Source organism: Cetorhinus maximus, chromosome 5 (genome assembly GCF_964194155.1).
Source record: "Cetorhinus maximus chromosome 5, sCetMax3.hap1.1, whole genome shotgun sequence".
In the NCBI taxonomy this organism is placed as follows: Eukaryota; Metazoa; Chordata; class Chondrichthyes; order Lamniformes; family Cetorhinidae; genus Cetorhinus; species Cetorhinus maximus.
In genome coordinates this window covers 159,631,538-159,654,999 of record NC_135883.1, presented here as the reverse complement: position 1 = coordinate 159,654,999, position 23,462 = coordinate 159,631,538, and the positions used below count along the sequence as shown (strand labels likewise).

Below are 23,462 nucleotides of genomic sequence, written 5' to 3'. Positions count from 1 at the left end.
TAAAAAGATGCACATGTCAGGGCTGCTGCTTATTTTTACACTGTGCCCCCTCGTTCCAGGTTCCCTTTCACCCCTGTCAGTCCGTGTCAGGGAAATTGCACCCCAGCGAGAGTCAGTATCCAGGAAACAGAAACCCAGTGAGAATCAGTGTCCAGGAAACAGAAACCCAGTGAGATTCAGTGTCCAGGAAACAGAAACCCAGTGAGAGTCAGTATCCAGGAAACAGAAACCCAGTGAGAGTCAGTGTTCACGAAACAGACACCCAGTGAGAGTCAGTGCCAGGAAAACTGAACCCAAGTCAGAAACTGGACTTCAGTGGGAGTTGTTACCAAGGGTTATGTACCTCAACCAGTCTCAGTTACCTCAGGAGAGGAGGGGAAGAAACAAACAGGAACAGTGTGAAATGCTCAAGTCATTGGGCAGTGAGACCCACACCAGCTTCACCTACTCAGTGAGGAAATGGTTGTCTGTCCCGCGGTTGGATTGCAGCATGGCCACTGGGTTCCCACTTTCCGCCTGTGCAGGAAACCCAAGAAATGAAACTGTGCAGACATGAAATCCGAATGTGAAATTGTTTTCTCCCGGGTCACTAACACCAGCGACCGGCAGATCAATCTTCTATTCCAGGCGACTCCCAAACAGGGAGGGTTGACAATCCTGAGTGTGTGAACTGGAATCAATTGTAAAATAGCTTCCCGAGTGTTCAGACTTCCCGGGAACCGGCACTCAGAGAGTTAGTGGTTTCTAATGGAATCAGCAAGTGCATTTCTTCAACACATCATGTTCCTGCCTGCAGCTAAACATTATTCAAAATCATCTTCATAAAACAATATAAAAAGACCTGAGCTCTCTGCTCAATCTGCAGATCCACCTGAAGGTGCTGAGAGTCATTCAGGGCGTTCACCAGTGATCTGAGCAGACACCAGGATGCTGAGGCTCTTCCTAACTGTGTCTGTCCTCTTCTGGCATCAACTTGCTGCACAGGATGAGGTGGACATCTTCTGTCATGAAAATCACTGCGCTGAGGCCACAGAAGTCATTCAGCACAAGGTTAGTATTGTTCAGAACAAAAACAGAATTCTGTTGAAGGGTCATGAGGACTCGAAACGTCAACTCTTTTCTTCTCCGCCGATGCTGCCAGACCTGCTGAGTTTTTCCAGGTAATTCTGTTTTTGTTTTGGATCCCAGCATCTGCAGTAGTTTTTTGTTTTTACCATAGTATTGTTCAGAGTTTACTGCGTTCTGTAATGTTTGTACCAGGGGAAATTATACAATGCCTGTTTTGGGGGTAAAGAACCTGTGGTGGACCGACAGCGCACACCCCAACCCTGAAACATGAGACTGGGCTGAAATTGGTCCTTGGGTCTCATTAACATTTTATACATGAGCTGCTGTCGGCTGATTGGTCTCCACTGCCAGCTTGTGTAGCGAGAATATCAGGGTTTCCGTCTCCAGCAGCGGGTCTAAAGTGGGGTTGGTGTGGAAACAAAGAGGTTAGAGGGATGATGCGAAGGACTGTAGAATCGGGAACATTACTGTTACTCCTGTATTCACTGAATTTAACCCAATTCTGGAAATTTATATCAGACTTAAGATCACTATGTTACATCTGTAAGAAGCCAAGTCTTGCTTTAGGCGATACCCCCACACCACAGATACCTGGAAAGTCACATCAATACAGCAGTGTCCTTAAAGCAGGTTTGGCTGTGAGAATTACACAACATCCTTGTTAGGGTAATATAAATTGGCCCAGAACTTCTGATCGCTGGGTAGTTTTACCCAGGAGGTTCCCCTGAAGATGTGCTGGGGACACCCCCGAAGTTCCCATGCAAGGACTGCATGGGTTTTGTCCGGGAATGCTCAAACTTCTGATGGGCAATTATCCTGTACTGGGAAGTATCCGATACTCCGAGTTACATCAGTGACTTTGGATGGTTCCGACTCTCTCAGCAGAATAGTTACCCAGGAAAAGTTAGACAGATTAAAACCATTTCTAACTCCGAGCTACCCACTGTGGTACTGACCCTCCAACTCCCCACTGAAACCACTGCCACCCCCCACCCCACCCCCGCCAATACCCCCACCCCCGCCCCCTGCAACCCGACTACCAGGGAATTGGTGAGAAGACTTTGAGCCGTTTTGGTCTCCTTATTTAAGGAAAGATGTAAATGTGTTGGAGGTGGTTCAGAGCCAATTTACTAGATTGAGGCATGGAATAAATGTTTATTTTCTTCTTGGTCAACTACTTTAAATTCCACACTCTCTTTTGCCCTTTGTCTCCCCATTAGTTTATGTGGTAAGCCGTGGGTGGACTAGTATTCCTGCAGAATTTATTGTTTCTCGATGGAATGTGGTTTCACTGAGAAGTTGGAATTATTTCTCTAAATGTTTACTACTGTTTATCAACCTCCCATAGCTCTTTCTGTCCATTATCCAATCCCCTATTCATGTTCATGGCTCACAACATCTGGGGAGTGACAATCACCTTCGGATTTCCACTCTGCTCCTTTTCACTCACCCAGGTGTGGGGGAGGGTCAGGATGTCAGGAAGGGTAGGGAATAATGAGGGGAGGTGGGGGTTTTTGGCGGGGGTGGGGTGGGGTGTCATGTGGTAGTCAGGGGTACAGCTGGGGTAGATGGGCCGGTGTGGGGGTATTCTTGGGCCATGGTTGGGGGATAGTCGGGGGGTGGGGTGTACTCGGAATATTTTGGGTTAGTCAGGGTTTGAAGGAGTGCTGGGAGTGTCCAGTGGTGGAGGTTAGGCAGGGTGTGGGGGTTAGTCGGGGGAGTTGTGGGGTAATCAGGGAGTGGCAGGGTCAGGGGGGGTGGAGAGTAGCATGGGTGGGGTCAGATGGCCATGGTGACGGGAGAGGATCTTGGGTTTGGGTGGTGGGGTCGGGGTGCAGTCAGGGGTTGGGAGTGGTCGAGGTGGTGGGGTAGTTTGGGGTACAGGATAGTGAGGTGTGGGGGGTTTGGATGGTAATTGGGGTGTAGGGGGTAGATAGGGGTGGGGGGTAGATTGTGGCAGTCATTGGAGAGGTGGAGGTAGTTTGGGGTGGGGGGGTGTTTTGGGGTAGTGAGGTTAGTCAGTGGTGATAATTGGTGGGGTGGGGATAAACAGGGGAAGGGAGGGTTAGTCAGGTGGTTGGCTAGATAGGGGTTGGGGATGGGGGTAGCTGGGTGGGTGGGGGTGTTCAGGTGATAGTCGGGGTGACTGGGGTGCTGTCAGAGGGGAGTCCTCGGGGAAGGCAGATGGGAGACATGTCAGAAGCGCTGATTTGGAAGGTGGAATCAACAGAACAGATGCGACAGAGGCGAAGGAACTGAGAGAATGGGATGGAGCCCTCACAGGAAGCAGGGTGTGAGGAGCTGTAGTCGAAGTAGCTGTGGGAGTGGGTGGGCTTGTACTGAATATTGGTGGACAGTCTATCACCAGGAGCGGAGACAGAGGTCAAGGAAGGGAAGGGAAGTGTCAGAGATGCATCATGTGAAGGTGATAGAGGGGTGGAAATTGAAAGCAAAATTGATAAGTTTTTCCAGGTCTGGACGAGAGCATGAAACAGCCCCAATACAGCCATCGGTGTACCGAGAAAAGAATTGTGGGAGGGGTCCTCATGATGCCACCTTCCAAAGTGGCACTTCTGACATGCCTTCATTCCTCCTTAACCAAGGGTTACCCCACCCCCATTGTGATTGATAGGACGTCAACTGCGTCCGACATGTTTCTTGTGCCTCTGCCCTCACCCCTTTCCCTCCCTCCTAGCACCATGATAGGGACCCCTTGTCCTCACCTTTCACCCCACCAGCCTCCACATTCAAAGGATCATCCTCTGCCATTTCTATCAACTCCAGCATGATGCCACCACCAAACACATCTTCTCCTCACCCCTCGCCATCAGCATTCTGTTGGGTCCATTCCCTCAGTGACACCCTGGCCCACTTCTCCATCACCCACAACACCTCATCGCCTACCCATAGCATCTTCTCGTGCAATCGCAGAAGGTGCAACACCTGCCCCTTTCCCTTCTCCCTCCTCACCGTCCAAATGTCCAAACACTCTTTTCTGGTGAAGCAGCACTTCACTTGCACCTCCTTCAATTTGGTCCACTCCATTCGCTGCTCCCAATGCAATCTCTTCTCCACTGGGGAGACCAAAGGCCGACTGGGTGACTGCTTTGCGGAACACCTTCAGTCTGTCTGCAAGCATGACCCAGATCTTCCTGTTGTTTGCCATTTCAACACCCCACCCTGCTCTCAGGCCCACATGTCTGTCCTTGGCCTTCTGCAATGTTCCAGTGAAGCCCAACGCAAATTGGAGGAACAGCAGCTCATCTTCCGATTAGGCACTTTACAGCCTTCCGGACTTAACATTAAGTTCAACAACTTCAAACCAAGACATATCTCCTCTGTTTTCACCCCCTTTTAATCCATTTTTAAAAATATATTTTTGGTCCCTCACTCCACACCCCCATCCCCCACCTTGTTTAGTTTAAAAGAATCTCTACTTACCTAATTATGTGGCTCACGAGGAAACAGGTCCCAGCACGGTTCAGGTATAGGCCGTCCCAGGGGTGTAGCCCCCACTTTCCCCAGTACTGACGTCAGAGCCCCACAAACTGGAACCCACTTCTCCCACACCAGCCTTTGAGCTACACGTTCATTCCTCCAATCTTATTTGCCCTACGTCAATTTGCACGTAGCTCAGGTAGTAAACCTGGGGTCATTACTTCTGAGGTTCTGCTTCTTAATTTGGTGCTTAGCTCCTCATACTGATTATGCAGAAACTCCCTCCTTGTCCTGATTATGTTGTTGGTACCTACATAGACCATGATAACTGGAGCCCCACCCTCCCAATGAAAAGTTCCTCTTCAGCCCTGAGCAAATAGCCCAATCCCTGACACCGGGCAGGTAACACAGCTGTCTGCACTCTCACTCTTTACTGGAGAGAACAGTGTCAATCACCCTCACTATACTGTCCCCTGCTATCACTACATTCATTTTTGCTCCCCCCACTTGAATGGCTTCCCAACCGAAGCACCTCGAGCCACAGACACTTGTTGCAGATTTGTTTACCCTGATCACACTGGTATCCAGGAGGTCCCACATGTTGCAGCCATGACACATCACCTATCCTGCCTTCATCATATGTTTTAATTAACTGCTTAGTTATTTTATTCAATTATGTATTTTATTTTATGTATTCTATTAATCTTACCACGTTCCTATACTAGTTGAAAACTTAGGAATAGAAAAGACCTGAACCACTGACCAGATCCTCACCAAACAGCTAGCTTATTCACCTGCAGTCGAGCAAGAGCCAGTTCCTACAGCTGAAAATGTTAGAAAAAGCAGAGGAGCACCTCCCTCACCTCCTCACCAAACTCCCTGCACTCCATTGAGGTCACACTCCAGTGCTAGGTCACACTGAAATGTTTGAATCTATGGGCTCTGAAAAGAAAGGTACTAGCTGAGCCCAGGAACTGAAAAACAATTTCAAGTTAATTTCCTTAATTAACTATCTACAGCTGCACCCCAGTGGATAGCTGCTCTCTCACTGTTCGGGTCCCTGGATGAGATTTATAATGTTAAATGTTAAAAACAAACAATATCAGACATTTAGAAAGAGATTTAATGTTCCCTCAACTCACCAAACTCTCAGCGCTCTGTTGAAGTCGCACTCCAGTGCAAGGTCGCACTTATAATTGTTGTCAGTTTTTTTTCCTTTTGGAGTTTCTTATTTATTAATTACATTTTTCCACTTAATTTGCCTGGTTCTGTCACAGCTCAAAAGCGAGTTAAAAAAATTCTATTTGCACATTCATTTAGTAGAAATAAAATTCAACCTCACATTGAACCTGTGGATAGGCTGTAAATTCAGTGCTCAACACAACTTGTACGACAGCTTCTGGGGGCAGGGAAATCAATCCAGTTCTTGAGTGTTTGAATGTTTGTACCATGTATCATTCTACTCTGAAACATTCAGAACAACGATTCTCTCTACATTATTTCTGAGCTGCTGGACAAACAGGTGCAATCGACTAACTGAGTGAAGACTTGGGCCTCAATTTTGCCCTCGTTGGGCGGGCACGGCGGGCAGGCCTGGGAGTGTCCATGAAACCGACCGCCACCCGCGATCAGGCCCCGACTGTGATTTCACTCTGGTGGCCCAATTAAGGCCCGTCCTGCATGAAACGCGGCTCCGCACTGGTCAGGAAGGGCCGAGCGGGGGCAGGGTCCTGTCGGCTGCTGGGTCCAATGGTGACCCGGAAACCTGTTTAAAAACAGCCTAGGCAGCCCCTGGAAGGCTGGCTATGGAAAGACGTCTGTTCTGTGGTGTCAGTATGGAAGTTATGAAGTTGAGTGTGGCTGGACACGGCAGGCGGAAGGACAAGTCGGGTGAGAACTCGGCCGGCAGCTTTTCCGATGAGTGCCTCACCCTCCTGCTGGAGGAGGTGACTCCCAGGAGGGACACTCTTGTCCCCAGAGATGAGAGGAGGAGTCCACCGCACCGCATGAAGAGTGCATGGGAGGAGGTGGTGTGGTGGCCGAGGCAACTACAGGGACGCATTTAGTGCTAAAAGGGTTAATGGAGAGGTTGAATTATATGCCTAGGCCTAAGAGAAAAATACCGCAGCCTTGAGAACAATACCATCTTGTCTGACCACAGTTGTAGGATGAGCCCTGAGACATTCCATTTTGTTTTTTCCCAGGCCAATGTAATCAGGTTTGTAATAAGCATTTGTGTAAGAACAACATCTGTTGTGCTGGGAATGAACATTTACTGAAATATGGATTGGTCAGTTAACTTATGCAAATAAGCAGATAGGTTTGTGCAAAATTTACTGATTGGCTGTAAGAATGCTTTTAACAGGTCTGCGTGTATCCTGCTACGAGACTGTACAGTAGCTCTTGTGTGTGTCTCCCTTTTGCACAAGTAACAAGTGGGGTTTCTATGTACGAAATGATGTCTCGTTGTGATTAATCTCCGACAGTGGCAGCCCGCGTGAGCAGCCATGATGTGGTGCAGCACACACGGGTGCAGTGCCAGAAGCATTTCAATGATCTGAAGTGCTCAGGAAGGGTGAGTACCATGTTGGCATGGGTCAGTGTGCAGATGTTTTAAGGGCTGGCCGTACCCCTGTGGACCACAGCGGTGCTAGAGTCTGAGTGCCAACTGTCAATGATGCCAGAACTGGCCAAGGGGGTGAGCCCTAGCTGCTTAGACTGAGTGCCTTGCGGCTGGAGGGCCATGACTCGGATGTGCCCTGTGAGGGGTTCCTCAGCTGGGGTTGGCCAGGCTGCATTAGAGCTGCAGGTAGAGAGTGGACTGATCAATGCTCCTCTGTCCGTTCAAGAGAAGACAATCCATCACCAAGCAGAGAGGTCATGTACAGGAGGAGGCCCGTCCAACCTGCTGCTGCCCTCCCGGTTCGAGCAGAACACCCTTGAGCTGGAGAGCCAGCACGCACCCGTGCAACCGGGCATGGAGAGGCGAGGGTGCCAGATGAAGGTAAGAGCTCAGTGCAAAGAAGTGACCCTCTTGGATTGTGCAGCCATTCTAGTGCAGTCTCCTCATTGATGGGAGTCTCGAACCTGGCTTCCCCATTGATCATTGGAAGACAATGGCACCATGATACAGATATCTGGTGTCTCACCAGGGTGCCTGGCATGCACAGTGACAGAGTGATGACTTTAACTAATGAAATGTCCTTCTTTTCCTTTTTAGGTTCGCCAGCTGACGTCCGATCTGTAGACCCCGAAGGGCCACCCCCTAACGGCAGAAAACCTCCGGGCATCACTGTCACCTGCATCACACCCACTCACTGAAGCAGGCACCAGCGCAGAAACCAGCACGTTGGTGGGCATTAGTTCAGTGGCTAGTAATTCGGTGCACTTTGGTGAGGGCACTTCACACTCGCTTGAGGTGTGTGCGGAGGCAGAGAGTGCCCAGGGTGCCGGCAGTGGGAGGATTGCCGGGGGCCAGGACAATGCTCAGTCAAAGGCTGAAAATGAGCCTCTGCAATCATCCATTAGGCAGCAGATGCTGGATGTTCAGTGAGATGTACGAGAGCATCGAGCGGAGATCAATGAGGATATGCGCGCCATGCTCTCCATGTTGGAGGAATCCATGCGGAGCGTGAGCACTGCATTGACTGTCATGGGCGAGTGCACTGCCCACTCCATTGAGACAGTGGTGTCTCTCATCGAGAGGCAGCTCCAGGGACAAATGAGGGTTTCCTGTGGTTGCGCTTGGACCTGCAAGCCCTCACACAGAAACTGACCTCAGGTGGTCAGTGTCAGTGTGGGAGAAGGATGAGGCACCCAGTGTCCCATCTAGACACATGTCCATTAATGTTGTGCAAGGAGGTCCACAGAGACCTTACATTGGAGCACGAGCTGCCAGCCATCTCTGTGAACTCCTCTCAGGGCAGTCCAGGTGATAGCAGCAGCTTCTCCGCCCCTCCACCAGTGACAATGGCACCAGATGAGGCTGTGGTGATTAGAGAGGTGCCAGCTGTGGCACTGGCCGCTCCATCCCAGGCGGGGTCAGCATGGGCGCCACTGGCTTGAGGACAACCGACAAGGTCATCAAGGGAACAGGACGGCAGGGTCAGCAGGCTGTCTCCGATACCTGTGCCAGCGAGGAGGGAGCACCGAGAGGGAGCACTCACAAGCGTAAGTTAAAGGCAGCACGAGTACAAGAGGGACAGGTCATGGGTGATTTTATGTTCATTTATGTTGAGTTAATGTATACTGGTCTGGGACTTAAGACCAGAGGGTTTGATGTAAGTAGCCTGTACTTGTCAAAATGATATAAATCTGGTTTTGTCATCATGGCCTGAGTATCTTCACCTTTCTAATTCATTGGTGTGGGGAACGCCAGGATGTAATTCTGGACGTAGGTGGCTGAGAACTTTGTTGCTGAGTGTTCTTCGTGTTCAAATGAAAGGGTCTTTTCAGACATCCGGGTTGGAGGAGGCAGCCCTGGCATGAATTTGAAGCTGATCTTTGGTAGCCTCACTGAAGGAGCGTTGGATCAAGGAATCCCTGCTGTCTCTGCCTTCCTGGAGGTTACCGAGGTCAGGCTCCACACCCACAGCATTCTCCTCTCTGTGCTCATCTTCCAACTCACCACTGGACACATCATCTGTGGCTTATGCAGCTGCATCAAGATCCCTTTCCTTCAGTGTGTCCCCCCCTTGCTAGTGCCAAACCACAGTCCCCATTAGCAGAGTAAAGGAAGGCTGTCTGATACCTGGAAAGGTCCACATGGTTTGAACCCTCCTGGCAGACAGCAATGAGTCCTGAAATGAGGCCGGGAAATGCTAAGATTGAGGCCCTGAACAGAGATGAAGCTGCCAAATACCAATAAACAACCAGCTGCAAACTATCTCCAAAACTCCTCACTGCTCACACTGGCAATGCTGCTGACCCTTTTTATCCCGCCCTTAGATGAGGTTTGAGGAAATGTCAGCTGGCCACCTGCCTGTTTTGCCCGTGCAATGAGCAGAAAATCACTCGGGCAATGAAAAACCTCAGACAATTGCATTGTTCAGGGCCTTGAGTAGCTTGTTAATTAATGGTGGGCACCGCTCTGGCACCCGCACGCACCCACCGGGTGAATGATCGCGAGAGTGCGCGGTGACATAGGGAGGCTCGCCCAGGAGGGAAACATTCTGCCCTTGGAGTTTGGTGAGAGGGGAGTTTTGAGTATTAATTTTGTTCTTAAATTTTGCTCTGAGAATCAAATCTAGTCGGTAATTAGCAGTAACTGGAAAGTGCTGTGTAAGCAGGCTAAGTTCTTTCTTGCAGTTTAGACAGGGTAAACTCACTCTCGGCTGTAGGAGCTGAGTAGTTAATTAGCTAACTGGTTCAATCTGGTTACTGTTGCCCCTGTTCAGTTCACTATAAATTCAGGGTTCTTTCATGCAGCTGAAAAATTGAGTGAAGACTTGGAGTTTGGTTGGAGGAAGGAGTTGTTCATTTCCTCTTTCTACCATTCTCAGCCCATAGAAATTGGTACTTGCCCTACTACAGGGAGAGGAGCGAGCTGTTTGGTGAGTATCTGGTAAGTGGGTAAGTTCTATTCTATGGCTAATGTTTAAAATAGTAAATAATTTGTTGGTAAATTTTATCAAATAAGTAAGAAAGCCACATTAAACAAGTGATTAATGTAATTGTTTAAAACATATTCAGGATGCAGTATGTGGGAGCTCCTGGATAACATTGTGATCCACGACACACACGTCTGAGGTGAGTGTTTGCGCCTTGAGGAAATTCCACTCAGTGTCATTGATCTGGAGGCTGAGCTGCAGACTTTGCGACACATCAGGGAGGGGGAAATTTACCTGGATGCTTTATACCAGGAGGCAGTCACACCACTTAGGATAGGGTCTTGTGATTTGGTCAGTGGCCAGGGACAGGAGGGTATGACTATGAGTGAGGCAGGCAAGCCGACCCAGAGGGCAGGAGTGTGAGCCTCTGCAATCGTCCAATAGCTTTGCAGTTCTCTCAATTTGTTTGGATGAGAATGGAGGCTTCGGGTGGATGAGCAAACTGACCATGGCACTCTGGTACAGGGAGCCATTCAAGTGGGGGAGCAAAAAGGAATGTAGTGGTAGTAGGGACAGGATAGTGAGGGGGATTGACACTTTCGTCTGTAGCAAAGAGTGAGAGTCCAGACAGCTTTGTTGCCTGCCTGGTACCAGGGTTCGGGACATCTGCTCAGGGCTAGAGATAAACTTGCAATGGGAGGGGGATGATCCAGTGCTCATGGTCCATGTAGGTACCAACAACTTAGGCATTCAAAGCAAAGCAGATCAAATGATAGCGCAAATCCAAATAAATAAGTACAATCAGATAGCCATTATAGAGACATGGCTACGGGATGTCAAAGATTGGCAACTGAATGTTGAAGGGTATGTGACATTTAGAAAGGACAGGAAGGTGGGAAAAGGTGGATGGCTGGCTCTGTTAATTAATGATGGTGTTAACACTTTAGAAAGGGATGACCTAAGTTCAGGAAACCAGGATCTAGTAGTGGATTGTTTAAGATGAGGAATGTTAAAGGCAAGAAGTCACTTGTGGAAGTGGTGTACAGGCCTCCTAATTGTAACTACACACTAGGACAGAGCATAAAAGAAGAGTGAATGGGGGCTTGTCAGAAAGGTACAGCAATAATCATGGGGGATTTTAATCTGCATAAAGACATGGAAAATCAGATGCGAATTGATAGAATGTTTTCAGGGTAGTTTGTTAGAACTGTGCATTTTGGAGCCAACCAGAGACCAGGCGATACTAGACCTGATATTGAGAAACAAGATTGGATTAATTGATAACCTCCTAGTGAAGGCACGCCTGGATAGCAGCAATCAAAATATGTTTGACTTTTACCTTCATTGTAAGGGAGGAACGAGTGTGTAGAAGACGAGTATTTCAAACTAAAATAACGGCAATTATGGGGGCATGAAAGCAAAGGTAGCTAAAGTGAACTGGCAAATGAGGTTAAGGGAAAGGTCAATTGAAGTTCAGTGGCAGACATTTAAAGGGATATTTCAGATACACAGAATATATACATTCGAATGAGAGAAAAATTCCAAGGGGAGGGCCCACCATCTGTCGTAAACTAAAACAGTATCAAACTTAAAGAAAAAGCATGTAATTACACAAAGATGGGTGGCAGGTCAGAAGATTGGAAAGAATATAAAGAACTTCAAAGTATGACAAAAAGTTTAAGGAGGGAAAATTAGAGTATGAGAGAAAGCTTGCACATAATATAAAGACAGATAGTAAGAGCTTCTTTTGTTATTTAAATAAGAAAAGGGTTAACAAAGTGAGCATTGGTCCGATCGAGAGTGTGTCTGGGGAACTGATAATGGCAAGTTGGGGGATGTCGGATGAATTAAACAGATATTTTGCTTTGGTCTTCACTATAGAGGACTATAAAGTGACATTCCGGAAATAGCTGTAAATCAGGAAATGGAAGGGAGAGAGGAACCCGGGAAAATTACAATCACCAGGGAAGTGGGATTGAGCAAATTGTTGGGGCTGTGGGCTGACCAATCCTCAGGTCTGGATGGACCTCACCCTAAGCCCTTGAAGGAAGTGGCTTATGAGATAGTTTTTGTGTTAGTTTTAATTTTCCAAAATTCCCCAGATTCGGGAAGGTTCCATTGGATTGGAAAATAACAAATATAACTCCTTTATTCAAAGAGGGAGGGATACAGAAAGCAGGAAACTTTTGGCCGGTTAGCCTAACATCTGTCAGAGGGACGTGAGAAGTTATTAGGAAAGATACAATAGCAGGGCACTTAGAAAAATTCAAGGCAATCAGTCAGAGTCAACATGGTTTTGTAAAAGGGAAATCAAATTTAACCAATTTATTGGAGTTGTTTGAAGGAGTCACATGTGCTGTTGATAAAGGGGTAAATGTACTGTACTTATATTTTCAGATGCATTTGATAAAGTGCCACAACAAAAATTATTGCAGAAAATTAAAAGCTCATGATGTAGGGGGTAACATATTGGCATGGATAGAAGAAACTGACAGGAAGCAGAGAGTTGGCATAAGTGAATCTTTTTCTGGTTAGCAGAATGTGACAAGTGGTGTGCCACAGGGATCAGTGCTGGGGCTCAACTTTTTACAAATTATGTAAATGACTTGGATGAAGGGGCCGAAGGAATGATTGATAAATTTGCTGGTGGCACAAAGATAGGCAGGAAACTCAATTGTGAAGAGGATGTAAGGAGGCTACGCAGTGACATGGATAGGTTAAGTGGGTGGGCAAAGATCTGGCAAATGGAGTATAGTGTAGGCAAAAGTGAAATCGTTCATTTTGGTAGGAAGACTAAAAAAGAAACTTTTACCTAAATGGTGAGAGATTGCAGAGTTCTGAGATTCAGAGGGATTTGGGTGTTCTAGCACATGAATCAATAAAGTTTAGTTTGCAGGTAGAGCAGGTAATTTGGAAACGTAACCGAATGTTATCATTTGTTGTGAAGGCAGTTGATAACAAAAGTAGGGAGGTTATGATTCAGTTGTACAGGGCATTGGTGAGACCACATCTTGAGTACTGTGTACAATATTATTTCAAGGTCTCCTTGAATAAAAATAAAAGATGTAAATGCATTACAAGCAGTTCAGAGAACATTTACTATACTAATGCCAGGAATGGGCAGCTTGTCTTATGAGGAAGGGCTGGATAGGCTAGGCTTGTATCCACTGGGATTTACATGAGGAAGGAGCCAATTTATTGAAACCTTTAAGATCCTGAATGGCACAGACAGGGTTGATGTGGGGAGGATGTTTCCTCTTGTGTAGAATCTGGAACTAGGTGTCAGTGTTTAAAAATAAGGGGTCACTCATTTAAGACAGAGATGAGGAGAATTATTTTTCTCTGAGGGTTGTGTCTTTGGAACTTTCTTCCTCAGAAGGCAGTGGAAGCAAAGTCTTTGAATATTTTTAAGGCAGAGCTAGATAGACCGACCAAGGGGTGAAAGGTTATTAGGGGTAGGCAAGAATGTGGAGCTGAAGTTACATTCAGATCAGCCGTGAACTTATTGAATGATGGGACAGTTTTGAGGGGCTGAGTGGCCTACTGCTGTGCCTAAATCATAAGCTCTTATGTTCATTTGTCTGACTGACGAATCCTTGGATAGTTTCATTAGCATCAAAGTGGTAGATGTCATTTAAGGTGTGCTGCAATTTGATGCCAGCAAAGTCAGAATGGTAAGGTTGTATTAGTTACAGAGTTGAATTGCTTTGTAAATGTAGTAATTTTTTTGGTAGCCACTTTCCTGACACCAATTGATTGCTCTGTGATTAATTATCCTGAGAGAATCAACATTGGACCTCCAATATCACTACTGCTCCAGTTCTCTTCCTACTGCATGCAGGTGTAATGAAAGGAAGACAAAAGCTGCATTTACACAGCACCTTGCACAATGTCTCAAATCTCCTTATTGCCAATTAAATGTGTTTTCATTGTAGTCACTGTTATATTTTAGGGCATGTCATTAAATGGCAGAGCAGGCTCAATGGGCCAAATGGCTCACTTCTGCACCTAACAGTATGTTTGTGTCATTCTGGACAGTTCAGATGAGCTAGTCTCGATGACGTTTGTCATTGATAATTATCTTCGGTTCAGAGTGTTGAATAATTGCTGGAGATCTGTTTATTTTGTTGCTAATGGTTCTTCACTGTGAGCAGGTTTTGTGGGGTGAAATTACGAGGACACAAGTGGACAATGAGCTCATTGTGAATCATTAACTTGTTTTACATCTACATGATTCTCAAGGTTCTTTTCCACTCTGTCTACTGACCTATTAGCTCACTCTTTCCTATGTTTTTTTGACTTCCAGGAGGCATTGAAATATTGTGATAAAGTTGTGTCGCATACCAGATATTAAAAATAAAGAGGAATAAGAAGCAGCAATCGGAAGAGTCTTCAGACTTGATGATCAAGAAACCCAATACAAATGTGAACCATTCAGTCTTTGTCCCCTGGCCTCTTAAAAGTTGTGTTACAAAGAGACACGTTAGGGCACCAATGCTTATCACTGACGGTGAAGACTGATGTTGTTCAATCATTCCACTTTGTTGCTCAGGAGTTATTTGACATTTCGAGCCTGTGAGATCACTGGTAAAGTAGAATCCAGTTACACCTCTTGTGTGAAATAATTATATAATTATATTGAATAACCCAAGGCAGGTTAAAGGAAAGATCTTGTGGACTTTATCTGGGTTACAAGTTTTGAATCTTTCCTCTAAATATTAATTTACTGTCACTGCTTCCATAGGACCCAAAGTGCAGAATATGTTAATGAGGTCTGAAGCACTGAACAAAATCAGTGTTATCGTCCGCAGTGTTATAAATAAATAATGGGATATATTGCATGATGCTGTTACATGAAAATTTGTACTCTCTGGTCTGTTTAATGGTCGTGGTGGGATCACCTTTCGGGTGCGCACAAACTTACACTGCATTGTATCATTGTAGCTCTTAATATTAATGACCCATTCTGCATAAGTATCAGTCGATGTTGGCATCTGGCTGCAAATAATGGGAGTTATCATTTTACTGGGAACTTTCTGTGATTGTTTGGTGAATGAATTGGTGAATGTTGAATGGGGATAAATGACCTGCATGATTGACTGGGGAGAGTGTTGTTTGGGGGGAAGCTCGTGGGGTGTAGCTGGGATTGGGATTAAGGGGCCCGGAGACAGGAGGAGCACTTGTGCTCATGGCTTCTCTCTCTGACCCTGAGAACACTCAGAGGGAAGTGACTCAGTGTAGAAGGCTGTCAATAACACTCTGATTTTTATTGAAAACCCAAGGGGAGGAGCAAGGCCAATAGTGCAGGACAACGCCAAAATTAAAAGACTGAACGAGAAAGGAAAATGAACCAGGAAGTGTTAATGCCAAGAATTCCATCAAACCTCCTAACTCTCTTTCAATCCCAGCCCATCCAGGACATGAATGCTACTAATGCACCTGGGAAACCTGGATGTCCAGTCAACACTGGTGCTTTACAGGGGTAGTTCAGTTGTGTCATAAGATAATACATTCTGCTCTTTTTGTCTTAGAATTATGAAGAGAAAAAATTCCTACATCCCCAATGGGTTGAAACAACGGTTCATGGAATGGATATAAATCGTGCAATAGAGACCGGCCTGGAGAGACTTTTCAATTATTCACATTTCTCTAATGCTGCAGGTACATCAAATGTTCCATCAAGGTAACAATAGACTGGAAAATAACCCTTCAATCTTTGATGTGTCTTGTTTGAAACTTTGGCTGGGATTTTCCATGCCCGCTGGTATCGGGCGTGTTCGGTGGCGAGACCGGACAATATGGCGTGACCGGCTTCACAACCACGTGAAACCCGTTTGCGATTGTCCGCTCAGCCCGCCCATGGCGGGCCATGTTCCCTGCCATTGGACATCGGGAACCTCATTGAGATAGATAAGCAGATGTTTATAAGCCCAGCCGGCCGGCATCATCCTCCACCGCTGGATCGTCAGCCCATGTTGGCTGGAAAACACGCTGAAGTGTTTCACAACAGCACATAAGCAATGTGCACCTGGCAGGCTCCACGATGTCTGGACTTAAAGGTTTGTTTGCCTTCCTTGCTTCGGGCAGCACTTGAAGGGTTCTCAAAATTCCTACATTTTTCATATCATCAACAAGGATATGGCTTTTGGACTTTTAACTGAAACCAGACAACGAGAGGAGACAGATTATGCATTCTTCCCTTTGTAGGGGGTGGTGGTGTGAGTCAGTATCACCTCTGAATTCTGAGCGGTTCGAATCTCTCCCACTCCCTGGGTTCTAGACCTTGGACTTACTTGGGGGGTGTGACAAAGTGCAGCAGACAACTGGTTTTGGTGCAAGAAAAAAAAAACTGGGTTTATTTAAGTCACAAATGAACTTATAACATTTGGATTAAGCTGAGATTATACAGACTTACAAAGTATACTTAGTTAAGAATGGTTAACACATGGCATAACAAGGGAAAATCATGCTACTAATCCCCTTACCCTTGCCCCACCCCCAAAACCTAACTAAATTGAACCAGGAGAGGTCAGGGATCATGCTCACCAACCCAGAGTTCCTTGACAGTTCAAAATCCAGCCAGGTAAGCCAGTTGCAGTTTTGGGGTACGCTCTTTGTGTCCTCTGGGGTCTGCCGTCCCCACGTGGTCCTGGTCTGTGGAATCTGCGAAGGTTCTTCAGTTGGGTGGAGGGTGCGGTTGTGGGTGGTCGGTCTTCGTGGAGGGCTGCGGTTGCGGCCTTGTTGTCTTCAGTTGAGCCTGCCACCCCATGGCCCTCGCTGTGATGTTGCCTGCGGGCTGGTTTCTAAGGCAGGAAGGCACAATCAATTCAATTATGCGAACCCATCAATACTCCACCCATACAATGGCTTTCAGTTCAAAACTAGTTACAAGGCAGGAAGACAATGATAAGCATCATGCGAGCCCATTAAAAACAAAGATACAACAGTCACCAGGGAAAGCCCACCAAAGTCAAACAAAGAACTAACCTTGATTTGGATGAGATAAGAAATTCGAAAGACAGTATAACTGGGCAGTCAGTTATGAAGGGGAGGGGGAGAAATCAGCTAGCAGAAGGGTTGCAGTTTTGAAAGCTGATAGAGAAACCAGCTAGCAGAAGGGAGAGAGCGGGAACCCAGCTAGCAGGCAGTGAGCAATTGGGCACAGTTGAAACAGAGTTTAAGCAAGAAGATTTGGAGGTTTGCAGGCCCGCAGGCAACATCACGGTGAGGGGCACGGTGCGGCAGGCTCAACCGAAGACAACAAGGCCGCAACCGCAGCCCTTTTAGTGGGGCTCATGGGTAGGTCTCGATCTACAAGATCAGCCAAATATTGGTGGCTTTTCAATGGCTGCAGGGCTAGGGCTTGCTTGAGGAAGGGGGAGAAGTGGCCTCAGGCAAGGGAAGAGGCTGCAGGATGAGAGCTGCACTGGAGAAGGAAGGTATTGCAGGGTGTGTGAGAGGGCACACGTTGATCTGTGCAAGTGGCCTCAAGATGGTGAGGGCTGAGGAGGCAGTTTCCAGAAGAGATGAGCCCAGATGGACATATGAGGGTCTGTGTGTGAGAATGGGTGATGTTCCTTGAGCTGTCAGTGAGTGAGGTGCCAGTGAATGTGTGATGGGCCTGAGGGTATGAGTTTAGAGAGATGGGCTGGTTGCCATACCCTGGCTGCATTGATGAGTTCATTCATCCTCCATCTGCATTCGATGGCCAACTCTTACGTGCAGCAAGGGCACTGATCGCCACTGCCATTGCCCACCAGGCCGGAGTGCTAATGTAGCTGCCCCTCCTGCGTCCAGAGCAGGGGTAGAGGACATCACTGTGGGCCTCCACAGTGTCCAAAAGGCACTCGGTACTGCAGTCTTTTTGCCTTTAGGTGTCCTGTCTTCTTTGCTGCAGTCCTGAGCTGGAAGCACTGAGTGCGGCTGTACTTTAAATGTGGTGCCTGGTGTGATGAAGCAGCAAGGTGATGGCGTTGCAGGTGAATGAGAGCCTGCCCGCCATGGAAACGGTGTGTTTCCCAGAAATGCATTAGTAATGCGTTGGGCGTGGGACGATACGGGGTGAAAACCTGCCATCGCGGCCGGCAGGTAAACCCTCATTTTATTCGTCCGCTACTGAACTGAGGGCAAATCTGGAATGATTCCGCCCTTGGTGTATAGACAGACACACTGACCAAAGAGCTCCACCATTGTCAATCTCTGAGGGATACTCGTTCACATGTTACTAGTGGGCAGAAATCCCACTTGGGCTGCTTCTTTTATACTCCCAGAATCTGACAGTTTCCCACATGTGGTGGGAGTGGGATTCCAAACTCATGTTCCTACTCCAGCAGTGGCTGCTGAATTTTCCTAGTATAATAAAGGCTCCATATGCCAGGCATGAATCCCACTACTGGAGTCGACATGTACCCTTGTGGAAGCTGATACATTGCATCTCTCTCAGGTTACTGGATGCTGCTGGAATGCTGGGTCCAGACTGAGGCTCAGTGGCAGGAAATTCTGTCTTGTTACAGATAAATCGTGTTTGACTAGCTTCATTGTGATATTTAATGGTTAAAGGTGGATGAGGTTACAGTTGATATGATGTATACACACTTTCAAAAGATGTTTGACAAATTACTATATAATAGACTGTTAGCAAATTAAAGCCCATGGGATTAAAGGGATTGGCAGCCTAGATACAGAATTGGCTAAGTGACAGAACACACAGAGTAGTGGTGGACAGTTGTTTTTCAGACTGGAAGGAAGTTTTCAGTGGTGTTCTTCAGGGGTCAGGGGCTATTACACTTTTGGAGTCCAGGAATATTACACTTTAATAAATATTAATGATTTGGAATTGGGTACACAACGCAGAATACCAACATTTGCAAATCGATATAAATTTTGGGAAATGCAGAAAAAAATAAAGAGGATTCCAACAGGACATCCAATAGGAACATAGGGGCAGGAATAGGGGAGGAGTTTGGCACTTTGAGCCTGCTCCACCATTCAATAAGATCATGGCCGATCTGGTTGTGGTCTCAGTTCCACTTTCCTGTCTGCCCCTCCATAACCCTTGACTAACAGAAATCTTCTGATCCTGCCTTAAATCAATTCAAAGACCCACCCTCCACTACTTTCTGGGGAAGAGGATTCCACACACCAACGATCCTTTGGGAGAAACAGTTTCTCCTCATCTCTACCTTCAAAGGGAGACCCCTTATTTTTAAACTGTCCCTCAGTTTTAGTCTCCCCAAAACAGGAAACATTCTCTGGGGATCCACCTATCATGTCCGCTCAGGATCTTGTATGTTTCAATAAGATCAACTCTCATTCTTCTAAATTCCACTGGATATAGGACTAACCTGTTCAGCCTGTCTTCATAAGGCAACTCCTTCATTCCAGAATGAGATCAGTGAACCTTCTCTGAACCTTCTCTGAACTGCTTGCAAAAAAATTATACATTTTTTAAAAATAAGGAGATCAAAACTGCCCAGTGCGCTAGACATGGTCTCACCAAGGCCCAGTACAGCTGTAGTAAACTTTCTGACTTTTATATTCCATTCCTCTTGCAATAAACACCAACATTCCATTTGCCTTTCTAATCACTTGCTGTACCTGCACACTAACCTTATGTGATTCAGCTTTGAGGTTGCCTAGATCCCTCTGTACGACTAGATTCTGCAATCTCTCTCCATTTAAATACTATACTGCGTTTCTATTCTTCCTGCCAAAGTGAACAAGCTCACATTTACCCTTGTTACCCTCAATCTGCCAAACTTTTCCTGCTCACTTAATCTGTCTATATCTCTTTGCAGACTTACAACCTCCTCTTGACAACTTACTTTCTTACATAGCTTGGTGTCATCAGTAAATTTAGTTACTATACATTTGTTTTCTTTTTAATTTACAGGATGTGGGCATTGCCAGCAATGTCCGCATTTATTGTACATCCCTAATTGTCTTTGAGAAGGTAGTGGTGAGCTGCCTTTTTAAACTGCTACAGTCCCTGTGGTGTAGGTACACCCACAGTACTGTTAGGGAGGGAGTTCCCGGATTTTGACCCATAGACAATGAAGGAACTGGGTTCGCATTCATTTATTTCAAGCAAGTCATTGATGTAGATTGTAAACAGTTGAGGCCCCAGCACTGAAACCTCTGGTACTCCACTAGTTACAGCTTGCCAACCTGATAAAGAACCATTTATCCTACCCTCTGCTTCCTGTTAGCCATCCAATCTTTTATCCACACTAATAACTTACACCCTACAGCATGTGCTCTTATATTGTGTAGTTACATTTGATGTGGTATCTTATCAAATGCTTTTTGGAAATCCAAGTACATCACATCCACAGGTTCCCCTTTATCCACCTTGAATGTTACTTCATCAAAAAATTGAAACAGATTCATTAAAAACAATTTTGCTTGCACAAAGCCATGTTGGCACTGCGTGATCAACATCCTTAATAATAGATTTGAGCACTTTCCCTATGACAGATGTTAGGCTAACTGGCCTGTAGTTTCCTGCTTTCTGTCTCCCTCCTTGCTTGAATAAATGTGTTACTTGAGTTGTTTTCCAATCTGCTGGATTATTTCAGAATCTAAGGCCAGGATTTGGCTCTCGTCGGGCGGGCTCAGCCTGGGCGAGCGGGAGTGGCCACGAAAGCGACAGCTGCCCTGCCTGGATGGGGGAGAAGGTTAACACTCACTACAAGGTCTCATTACGAAATACAAGAAGTTAACACCCTTAGCCTTTTGTGCCTTACACTCTACAGAGAATCTGACTCCACTAACCTCACTTTGATTAACCCTGGACACAGACAGACACAAATTACCCTTGCCCACACAGAATATACACATTAACACAGAAATATAAAAATGTACTCCTATCATCATAGTCTAATAGTTTAAAAGTAAAATATTGTGGATGCTGGAAATCTGAACTAAAAACAGAGAATGCTGGAAAAATGCATCAGGTCTGGCAGTATCTGTGGAGAGAGAAACAGAGTTAATGTTTCAAGTCCGTATGATTCAGCTCTGAGAGAATCATTCAGACTCAAAACATTAACTCTGTTTCCCTCTCCACAGATACTGCCAGACCTGCTGAGTATTTACAGCATTCTCTGTTTTGATTTCAGGTCAGATAGTTTTCCTAGCACCTTTTCCAGGTGATGGTGATTGTATTATGTTCTCCCCTCCCGATCATCTCTTGATTTTCAAGACTCTTTGGGAAGTTATCCAAGTCCTCCACTGTGAAAATAGAGACAAAATACCTGTTCAACGCCTCCACCATTTCTTTGTTTTCTGTTACCAATTCCCCAGAATCACTCGTTAGCTTTGGTTATTCTTTTGCTATTCAAATATGTGTAGAAACTTTTACTATCTATTTATCGATAATTAGCTAACTTTCTTTCATACTCTGCTTTCTGCCACTTCATTCACTTTAAATTCATTGTTTGCTGGCTCTTAAAATCTGTCCAATCCTCTGACCGACAGCTAATCATTGCAGATTTGTACAGTTTTTCTTTGAATGTAAGGCTATCCTTTAAATATCTTGTTAAGAATTTGTCACTGCAACTTTACTGTACTACGTTTTAACCTAGTTTCCCAGTTCACCTTGGCTAACTCTGACTTCATAATCTTATAGTTACCTTTATTTAGGTTTAAAACACTAGATGCAGGTGATTAGATTATTCTAAGGTAGAAATAGACAAATTCTTTACTAACAAGGGAGTCAAAGTGTGCAGGGAGTAGGAAGGAATGTGCAGTTGAGGCCAAAATCAGGTCAGCCATGATCTTACTGAATGTTGGAGCAGGCTCGAGCAGCCAAATGATTTACTCCTGCTCCTAATTTGTATGTATGAATGTGAGTAAGATAAGGCGATTGCTTTCCAAAACACATCCCTTCAGTCTTCAAGCCTCTGGTAACCTGTCATTTTAATTCTCCATCTTGCTTCCATGCTGATCTTGCTGTCCACAGTTTCCTGCCGTGTTCCAATGACTCTCATCAGAACCTCTGCCTCCATTTCCTTTCCTTTCTCTTTGCTGGTTTCCTTTTTTCTCTCTTGTTTTGCTCTTTTTGTTTTCAGGTGGGAGCTGTTCAGATTCTGTCAATCACACCTCCTCCAGGCACATCTTTGTTTCTTTACAATAGGAAGGAGATCAAGGCCTTGGAGAGGGTGCAGAAGAGATTTACTAGAATGATAGGAGTGTGGATGGGTCTCAGTTACATGGAGAGACTGGAGAGGTCGGAGGTCATTTCCTCAGAGCAGAGAAATTTGCCAGGAGATTTGAGAGATCCAAGGTGTGCAGAACCAGGAATGGATTTGACAGAGTAAATAAGGATAAACTGTTTCCATTGGCAGTGCAGTCGATAACCGGAGGACATAGAATTAAGATAATTGGCAACAGAACCAGATGCAACATTTATTTAAACAATGAGTCGCTGTGATCTGGAGAGCACTGCCTGAACTTGTAGTTAAGCAAATTTAATAGTAAAATTGAAAAGACAATTGTTGAGATAATGGGAAATATTTTTGTGTGTCTATGGGAAGAGAGGAGGTCAGGGTAGTTAGTGTGATAAGTCCACCAAACAAGACAGGAGCAGCCTGCATCATTCTGTGTGTCCATAATTCAATGCCCAGATCAGTGTTTTCCATATCTCAGTTAAATCATCTCAGCTTTCACCTTCCAAACCCATGACCGCTACCATCTAGAAGGACAAGAGCAGCAGATAGATGGCAATGCCACCAACTGGAAGTTCCCCTCCAAGTCACTCACCATCCTGACTTGGAAATATATCATCATTCCTTCACTGTCACTGGTCAAAATCCTGGAACTACCTTCCTAACAGCGCTGTGGGTCTACCGACACCACACGGACTGCAGCGGTTAAAGAATGCAGCTCGCCAATATCTTCTCAAGGGCAATTAGGGATGGGTAGTAAATGCTGGCCCAGCCAGTGAAGGCCACATCCCGTGAATGAATAAAAGAAAAGCAAAGTCACCCTGTCCACTCACCTGTAATTTCTGATTCACCATGAGCAATGCTGAAACAATGTGTTTCTTTGTCTACAGGTACAGTTGTTCCCGTGTCTGCACCTTGGGGAGTTATTGGACACTTGGCAAGTGGCAAAGTAGAACAGACATTCAGGGTATATGTTACAATAATTCCTGAAGTCATCAGTCCACCGAAACCAACGGATCAAACGGTCAAAACAGGAAGACAGCCTACTAGTTCGTACTATCTCAGGTGAATTTAGTTGCTGATATATTGTGTTTGACATTTCTTTACGTCAGCCCTTGTCTCAACATCACTCAACCGGGAGTCGGACTGTGATTATTGGGATCATCCGGGTACATGGGAACATTGGTCAATATTTATTGTATAATGGAGTGATTCATATCTCACAATCTGCAGTTCCTTCTTC

General features: G+C 45.8%; 1 protein-coding gene across 1 annotated transcript in view; it reads left to right on the top strand.

Annotated features, from left to right (window-relative positions):
* The first annotated feature begins 927 nt into the window (after positions 1-927).
* The window catches only part of LOC144681147 (uncharacterized), a 31,512-nt gene continuing 8,977 nt past the window's right edge, over positions 928-23,462 (top strand). Inside the window, exons 1-3 of the mRNA XM_078542873.1 lie at positions 928-1,050; positions 15,587-15,716; positions 23,110-23,284. Coding sequence (XP_078398999.1) covers positions 928-1,050; positions 15,587-15,716; positions 23,110-23,284 — 428 coding nt within the window. The remainder of the gene's footprint in view (positions 1,051-15,586; positions 15,717-23,109; positions 23,285-23,462) is intronic.